Source organism: Oikopleura dioica, chromosome 1 (assembly GCF_907165135.1).
Source record: "Oikopleura dioica chromosome 1, OKI2018_I68_1.0, whole genome shotgun sequence".
Classification (NCBI taxonomy): Eukaryota; Metazoa; Chordata; class Appendicularia; order Copelata; family Oikopleuridae; genus Oikopleura; species Oikopleura dioica.
In genome coordinates this window covers 5,789,335-5,798,468 of record NC_137291.1, presented here as the reverse complement: position 1 = coordinate 5,798,468, position 9,134 = coordinate 5,789,335, and the positions used below count along the sequence as shown (strand labels likewise).

At 40.7% G+C, this 9,134-nt stretch overlaps 1 protein-coding gene across 1 annotated transcript; it reads right to left on the bottom strand.

The window, feature by feature from the left end:
- Positions 1-2,915: 2,915 nt before the first annotated feature.
- Positions 2,916-6,321, bottom strand: LOC145702450 (activin receptor type-1C-like). Its single transcript, XM_081780052.1, has 9 exons — positions 6,083-6,321; positions 5,380-5,796; positions 4,542-4,853; positions 4,186-4,298; positions 4,012-4,108; positions 3,886-3,949; positions 3,635-3,836; positions 3,146-3,531; positions 2,916-3,098 (listed from the first exon to the last, which is right to left on the bottom strand). The coding sequence occupies exons 1-9, from the start codon at positions 6,170-6,172 to the stop codon at positions 2,977-2,979; spliced, it is 1,803 nt and encodes a 600-aa protein (XP_081636178.1). The 5' UTR covers positions 6,173-6,321; the 3' UTR covers positions 2,916-2,976.
- Positions 6,322-9,134: the final 2,813 nt, after the last annotated feature.

Sequence of the window (9,134 nt, the reverse complement as noted above, 5' to 3'; positions counted from 1 at the left end):
AGTCAAGGTTCTTTCTCGAAGTTCAGTCTAGTTTAGTCTGGTCTCGGCAACCTGTATAGAAAGCCTAAGTCAGGGTCTGAAAGTCAGTAAACTGCTCTTCATTATCGAGTTCACAGACCCTGACTCAGGTTTTCTATACCTGTTGCCGAGTCCAGACTCTGGATAAGGGTTAGGGTTAGGATTGCTTAGGGTTAGGGTTAGCCCTACCTTACACAAACCTAACCTTAACCCTAACCTCAAAGTATCGAAATTAAAGCTAAGAACCCTGGACGGAGTAGAGAGTATTGGAGAGTTCAATGCTCCTCGTCACCAGAATCAGCATCATTCTGCCAACATCGATGAGCGGACTCACATGAACAGGATTCAAATCTCTGAACTGAGCCGGAATCGCGATTTCGTCCTTTTTCCATCCTTTTTCCATTTCTTCGCTTTTTCTGATCTTGTTCAAAGCAACAGTTGTCGAGAGCTTTATCCAGTTTTCACCCATCTGCACACTCATCAACGAGAAGACCCCTTTGAAGCTTATAGAAGAGACTTTCGCGTTGAAGTGCTTGCTCGCGATGAAGCCTTGTGCTTCCTCGAAGCGATTCAGGTTGTAGCCGGGCGCGTAGTAGTAGCACTTCTCCTCTCTCCCGGTCGGTGAGCTTTTCGTGGTCGAAAAAGGTTTCATTAAAAATACGTTTTTTCTCGTGCTCCGACCCCTTCCAGATTACTACTACGGGAAAAATCTTTGTATCTTTCTCTTTTCGGCGAATTTCAATTTGATGGGTCCCGATTGACGAGCCAAAGTGGAAAACAAAAAAGCCTCTAAAACAAGTTGAAGAAGATTTAGGCCGGGAAAAACCGTAACTTACATTCCTCTGTTTTGGATGCCATTTGGAATGAAAACTGAAGCGAAACCATCTTCGTTAATTTTCATCAAGTTTCCAATTGCATCGACCAAGTAGTGCTCGCCGTCGAGAAAAGTGGACCCAGTTGACTTGTCTAGTTTCATTTCCGCTTGTATACTTTTCGTAATTAGGTAACTAATTGAGAAACAATCATAAGAAAACATTGATGTCGAAGCATTTACTTTCGTTGAATCCGCAAGTCGGCCGAACTCAGAAAGAATAATTGGAAACTGACGATTTTCAGTCTCAGCTCGATCGTCCCATCGACCAGTTATTGACTCCACATCCCCGTTTGAATCAGTCAACGCTAGATTTAGAGAAGTCGATGTCGCTGCTGATTTTCCTCCCAAATCGAAAAGAGGAATCAACTTCTGTCGCAACTCGAGTTTCTCGCACTGGTAAAAAGGACAAGGGCAGCCTTTCGGACAACATTTCTGAGTCGGGCAAACTTTTCCTGCGGAATCAAACGATCTAGTCAGCTCAAAGCAAATCGACTCGCATGGCGACATTGAGGGGCGTCTTCCTTTTGCTTGCAAAATAAGCGTCGTCGAACAAAGATGGCGGCAGATTTTTTGGTCGTAGAACTGTTTCTTCTGGCAGCGGAGCAAATTCACTTCGTTTTCTTCTTGATTGAATTTGACAGCTTTGACCTTTTTGGCTTTGATTTTGGAAACTTGCTCAGGGTCGACAAATTCCTTCGTTTGAAAGCATTGCTTCATCAGATGTCCGCATAAATCCATCGTTTCGGTTTTGACGCATTTCTTGTAGCTTCGATGACAAGTCGAAGTCAAGTAAGTCGCCACGTCTCGGGACTTCTCAAGTGAGATCAAATTCGCAACGAGCACAATCGTCATCCAAAAAGAGAGCCGCTTCCAAGATATGTCAACTTTTGTCGCATGGTGGAAAATCCGTGTCGCTTGAAGCTAAACTTGTTGCTGACCTTTCTCTTCCATGTCTTTTCCTTTTTCAAATCTGCTTCTTGAGTGTGAATGCTTCGAGTGGCCAAAATCTCGTCGCTGAACAAGTAAACCTCTTTTCCCTTTTTTCTCAAGACGCCGATGCAGTCGCAGTCGAGACACTATTAAAAAATTAAACTTTCAGAAAAAATTAAAGCTGTTTTTTATTACCCTGACTCTTGTTTTTAAAATCGCTTTTTGAATCGGCTCGTTCTCTCTTTCAAAAATCATTTACAGTAGTTTTTCTTCGGAAGAATGAGCACGCTTGGGAGCTTGAAACGGGAGAATCTGTCAGTCTTGCTGATTTGCTCTGACATTTTTGAATGTCTCTCCGGATTTTTGTGTTACATAAGTTGTGTTGCATAAGTTGTGACATAAAACATTTTTTTCTACCTAATAATCAATAGTTAGAAATCCAGCAGACAATTTTATCCCACTCATCTTGAAGAGCGCGATAGAAGATCAATCAATAGAGTGCATTTAAATTCCTCTGTACTTTCCTTCTTTTATTCAATAAAATGTCGAGGCAGAGAAAACAGAAAAACGAATCCCTTGACAAATTTCTTTCCTTCGTCACCATTTGCCAGAGAAATTACCAAGTTCTTTCTTACGTCCCGAAAGAAGGCATTCCCGACAAAGAAATTTACTCCCAGGTACTTAAATCTTTCCTCAATTCCTTTTCACTGATAAAAGCAACTTGCTCTCCCTTCATACACTCCTTCGTACGAAATCAGCTGCGACATGCCAGCGGGAAACGTCAACAATCTAGACCGATTTGCGCCTAGAAAAGTGACCCGGCTTCCGTCCCTCAAACTTCAGGAAGTGGCTTTTTGCCGCACTAGAATTTCCGGCCGAAGCGAAATTAAAAGTCCCTAAAAAGCCTCTTCTTGGTCAGAAATGCGTCAGTTCCGTTTCTTCCTCGATAGAAGTTCAAACGACAATTGAAGATTTGACTGGACGATCTCTCGATTTTGAATCATAAAAAATTTCAAAAATCAAAGAAAAAAGAAGACTTTTTAAAAAAAAAATTAATAAAAAAATATCTTTGTTTATTCAATGTGCAAATTTTAAAGCGTGTCAGTAAGTAACAGGAATTTGGGTGCAATTTCTACAGTAGTCAAAATTAAAATTTACAACTTCATGAGTTTCTGCGCCGTCATACGTATCCTCATTGGCGTCAGTCGCGCTTCGGGGCTTTCCATCCAGCACTCTTCGACTAAGCGCATTAGGTCTCGTCCGATCGTGTGCGTTTCTGAAAAGCCTCTGTTAATCACTGTAAGAGGCAGAAAAACCGTTTACCTAGAGCGCTGCTGAAAACAGGTCGATAAGCGCGATCAACGACGACTGCTTTCATGTCTGAAAGCGTCGGGTCTCCTGGAACTTGGTCTTCAAAAGGCAGCTTGTAAGGAGCAACGTCGTGGTTTTCGAAAAGCCTTGTTCTTGAAATAATCTCCCAGAAGACCAGTCCCAATCCGTAAATATCCGCACGGGCGTAAGCGCTGAAATTTTCAGGATTCAAAGTTCGAGTGATGATTTCTGGAGCGAGGTAGCGCTTTGTTCCCACGACGATTGGGTCGGAGGTGAAAGTTGGAAGGTCGAGCTGGTGAGTTTTGGAGTCGTAGCGGATCGCGAGGCCGAGATCGCCGATTACGCATTCGCCGTTTGATTTGACCAGAATGTTCTTGCTGAAAGAAAGTTTGAGACTAATAAATCATTTTGCTTCAAAAGTACTTTTGCTTTTGATTTGAATCTTGGAAATTTCGGCGAAAGTGAAAACAAATATCCTACCTCTTGATATCCCGGTGCGCGATGGCACACTTCCCACGAGTTCCGAAGATCTCCTTGTGTAGAAATTCCAGCCCCGAGATCGCTGAGAAAATCATGGTCATGCACTGCTCCATCGTCAAAACATGCGAATGAAGATAGTCGAACAACGATCCGTTGTGGTGGTAGTCGGTGATCAGCCAAAGCTCAGTCGTGTGACCGTTGTCTTAAAAATTTTATTAAAGGAAATGGGGAATTAGGGGGAGTTTTTCTACCTTTATTGTCGGCGGCGACGAAGCCAAGAATATTGCTGTGGCGGAGCATCGAGGTCGTATAGATCTAATTTTTGGGTTAATTGAGGGTCTTTCTTCCTGTGGGAAAAAAAACGAATGAAAACTTACGCTGCATTCTCTGGCCCAAGAAATATCGTCCCAGGAGTAGAACTTCTTGACCGCGACATCTGTTCCTTGCCACCGGCCGTGATACACTTCTCCGTACCTGAAATGATGAATTAAAAAAATCGCACGAATTCTAGGTCATTATTCAGAATTTTCCATCTGAAGCATGTGACGCACCTGCCCTTTCCTTTGATCTCCAAAAGGGTTATCTGGCGTGAAATCGTGCGCTGAACGAGGTTGGCCGGACCTGCACCTGAGCCCGAATTCTCTGAAAAGTCCAAGGGCACGACCTGAAAATTCGGATTAATTTCGGTTGAATGAAAGAAGAAGAAGGTGTTAATAGCCGATTTTCTCTCATCAAGCTGTCGAAAATCTTGACTTACAAAAAGTCGATTTTTTGACGAAACCATGAAGAAAAATCTAAGTCAAATCAAAAGTGTGAATTAAAATGGAGATTTTTCGGCTTTTAGGGTGGTCTTTTAATAGGGCTCTACTGTAAATTGAGAGTATGACTGAAGAATTAAATATCTTACCGATACAGTAGTGTTAGGGCTTGGCTCTGACTGTATTCCAGAGTCGCTTCTGTTCGAATCTCTTCTGACAATTTCATGTTTTTGATCAGGCGTCCAAGTTTTTCCTCCAACGACGATTTGTTTCTGGTTTTCTGGGTCGGGCTGAGCAGCATTTTGACCTTTCAGGGACCATTGGCAGTAATTGTAGTATTTCACTTGAGTGCAGATCTTCCTGCTTATCGGCTTCCAGAGCATTATCAGCAGAACCATCAGCATGAGCACGACGCCGAGCACAATGCCGCCAGAAATCATGTACATTTGCCGCAAACGCATCTTTTTCAAGGTTGAACATTTCAATTTTTCAAAATAGAAAAAGAAAAAGTGTCAAGTAAAGGGGAAAGCGAAAGAAGTGTATATTTATCTACTGTAGCTTATCGCCCTATTTCGTGACGGATTTGGCAAGTGTATTTTTAAGCATCCCACACGTCGGGATTAGGAATTAGTACTGTTATTAACGGGCGGGCTATCCATCAATTTGATGTTTAAGATCTAGTTCAATACAAAAAATCATGGAAGAGAAAATAAGGGTATCTCTCTGCAAACTTTTTTATGAAAATTTGTTAATTAAATTTCTTAATTAATAATTACGAAATTTATTATTTAAAAAAGGAAATTACATTAGCAAATTTTCATAAAAAAGTTTGCAGAGAGATACCCTTATTTTCTCTTCCATGATTTTGAGTATTGAATAGCATTGATTATTATATACCATTATCCATTTTTGGAGTGGGGGGAAATCTGATTTTCAGCGATAATCGGTATTTATGAATAAAAAGGGCACTTGAGATTCAACCCTTGCCTGAGCTCGCTGTTCAGCTCCAGTGGGCCCGAGCGATTCTTCTGCGTTGCAATTGTTCCCTTCGCAGCACGCGCTTTCCGTCAAAACGCTCGCTTTGCTGTGGCACTTGGTCATTTTCGCGAAGAAATCATCAGGAACGCAGCCGTACGCTTTCTTGTGAACATGGTAGTCGCTCTCGTCGGTGCTGCGGGAAAAGTCGGGGACGTGGCTTTTTCGAACGAAACGAACGGTTCTGAAGCAGCTTCCGGAGAGCGAAAGGCAGTGCGTCGAGTTGAATTCTTTGTAGGGCTCGTCTTCTGGTCGGTCTGGAGAAAGAAGGGATGGTTCTGAGCATGGAAACTCGGCGCCAGCGAAGTGGGAGGGAGAACCAAAGGGAGAAGCGTGGATGATTCGGACGCCGCAACTACACCAAATTGGCTAAAATAAGCTTATAAATTTTGAAAGGTTGCTGGAAAAGGGAGATTTTAATGAATTTCGGGATTTTGTTGCTCTGAAATTTATCTTTTTCCCAAAATTATGGCCATTTTTCAATCAAAGAAGATGAAAAAGGGTATTTTTGGGCAAAATTTTTTGTCTATTTTGTCTAAAATTGAATACAAAAATTGCTTAAAAATATGCTTCAAAAACTTTTTTGCCAAATATGTAAAAATTTTTAGAGATTTTTTTGTAAAATTAACCCTTTTCTTTGAAACTTTTCTCTTACCTCTGTTTCTTTGTGTTTTCTTTTCTTCCCGTGTCTCTTAGTCTCTGCGGGCTGAAGCAGCGTAAAAACGAAAAAATGCAAAATTTTCATCCCCAATTTTTTTTCTTTTTCTCTGATTTGGATCTCGATAAAAATGGGAGAGTTTGAGTGACCCGCCGTCAGAAAAGCTTATAAAGGGCGCAGCGCGGAAATTTTCCGCTGCGTGGCGCTGTCGTTTCTTTGCTCAAATTTTCATCCTCTCTCTCTTTTATTTATCGACAATGACCTCCCGCGTAGCGGAAATTTGGAGAGTCGCGCGGGGAGAGAAAATTGACAGGGAGGATGTTTCTTTTGGAGCTCGAGTAGAGTTAGTAGGCTTTTATTGGGCAAACAAAAAGGGATGAGTATCTTCTTCTTTAAAGACTCATGAAAAGATACTCCAACGTAGGGTTAGGGTTAGAAAGAAAATAGGTCTTAAATATCTCTTTTCGCTTTTTGAAATCAAGGAAGAAAACAGAATTTTCGACTTTTTCTGAGGAAAATATGAGGAAAAATGAACAGATCAAAAGTTCAGGGGGCTCAAAAGTCAGCTCAGCTCAATTCTAGCTCGCTCAGATCACATGAGCCAAGATTTTTGACAGATCAGCCTTTACTTCGTTCGGGATTCTGTTCTTTTTTCACATGTTTTTCCCACTTATTTTTAAATCCTGCTGAAGTACCCACGCACCTGATTGGTACCATTGTACTCTATTCGATAATCATTCTTGTTATCCCCTGTTCGAGTCCTTTGGAAAAACAAGTCGTCGCCCATTGTTGTTAGTCTGACATAATTGTGTGCGCAAGGGATGAAAATAATTGTCAAGCAGAGCTCCGTAGGGGCTCAATACACGAAAAAATGGTGCTTGCAGACTTGTCTGGAGGGGTTTTTAGCAGGGGATGATTAAGAAGAACCTTATGTCATTTTTTTAGGGACGGTGATTTGGGTCAAGAGGAAATCGGTCGATACAGGGAATTTTATCGAAAAATATTTTTCGAAAATTGAAATTATTGGCCCCAAATTTCTTGGTTTTATCAAAAATTAGGGCCAAAAATGACCAATTCTAGTGAAAAATTAAGGAAAACACCTGTTTTTTCAACCCATATTTTACGATTTACATCACACTTGTCAGTTTACCCGCTCAAAGCCGGAAAGAAGAACACATCCGAAGATGAATCTTTGTCAGATTGGTATTTCTGACTCATATTTGTATATTCTGCGATCAGCTTCAGAACGCCGCTATTTTCGGCGCTTGATTGAAGAGTTTCCGCTCCGCCGCCTCGTCACTTGCATCAAACACCAAATGGAGCAAAGAAAGAAAGGACAACATCGATTTTGGTCGAGGACTTGTTTATTGCAAATGCCTTAATGAAGGATAAGGACTTGCGAGTCTGTCTGCTAAGGGAAACACTGTGTTTCTGGCACTTTTTCTTAAGACTTTTTTATTGATGAAATAAACAAAAAAAAACGAGGGAAAGATGAAAAAGATGAGAAACAAGCTTAGGGTTAGGGTTAGGGTTACTAAGGGTATACTTAGCTAATAGGCTCAAACTGAGCTGAGCGGAGCTTACAATTTGAAGCTCAAGTTGGGCTAGGGTTAGGGTTAGGTTTTCCTGAGCTTAGAGGCTCGATTGGCTCAATCTGAGCTGAGATGAGCGGAGCTGACAATTTGAATCTCAAGTTGTTTTAGGTTTAAATATTTGAAATATTATATTTCTCAATATTTTGATTGTTTTCCTCGAGAAATTCTCTCCTGGCTTATCTACTCTTCTTTATTATCCTTCGCAGATGGCCCCGCCGACCCAGTTGCCAAGGTTTAATACTGGGAACCAGGTCAGACTCGAGATTTACAAGCGTTTTACCGGTTTACAGCGATCGCTTTTCCCGATAACCATCAAACGCAACCCTTGGCGCAGCTCAAACATACTCATTTTTCACACCATTTCCCTCCTTCTTTTTTATGATCAATTGATGTTCCTGAGCGTATTTACTTTCTCGCAAAAATCGAAAGTACCCTAGGCATCGTGTGAAATTTAATGAACAAAAACTTGAATTTCACGCGCCGCCAAGTGATTAAAAATCGATACCGCCAGCGCTTTTTTTTCGTGAAAATTTCACAGTTTCTGCTGACTCCGCCAGTCTGAAAAAAAAACCGTAAATTTTAAGAAATTTTAATGTTCCAAAAAATCAGCTGCGTCATCCGACTTGCGCTTTTACGGCCCTTTAATTAATCTGCAATGATCTGCAAATATATGCGGAAATTATATTGGCAATTATATGAACGATTAAAGCATTTTCACAGGCTTCCAGATTCATCAATCTTTCAAAAAAATTATGAAAATTGCTTTCTCAGAACTTTTCAAAAAAAAAATTCTTGACAAAAAAAATCACAAAAAATTAACAGTTCAAAAATCACAATCAGAAATTTTTAAAAGCATTTTTCTATTAAAAAAAACTCAAAATTTAAATTTTTTCTCAAAAATATTTGATATCAAAATCGCTTCTCGGCTAAGCGGCTTTTCATTTAAAATATTTCAGACCCTGACACAGGTTTTCTACACAGGATGTTGAGCTCAGTACTTGATTAACGAAGAAGCTTTAATTCCAAGGAGGAGACTCATTATTGAGTGTTTATAAGATCAAAAAGTTGTTTGCCTTTTCGAAAGAAGTTTTCTGTTGCAAATTTGTTGACTTTTGCCTGGCACGCGTCAGTTTGAAAACGCAGTTTCGCAAATATGTGCGTAATGCAGGAGAGATTCGTCCGTTTTGTTCAATTATTAAACTCAGCCAAGTTTCCGAAAGCTCAAGCCCCTATTTGTGCTCAAGGAAAGTGTGAACCGGTCAGCTTTTTTTGCTCGAATTCCGCATTTTTGGAGACATGGAAGAGTAGATTTTTGATAAAGAGAGATTTATAACGAAGATGATTTTATTTTGCGGGCTGATAAGCCTCGCCTTTGGCCAAGATCCGCCGGCTTGTACATTTACTCAATATCCTGCTGAACAAGGAAAGTTTCATAAAATATTCTGAAGCCTCTT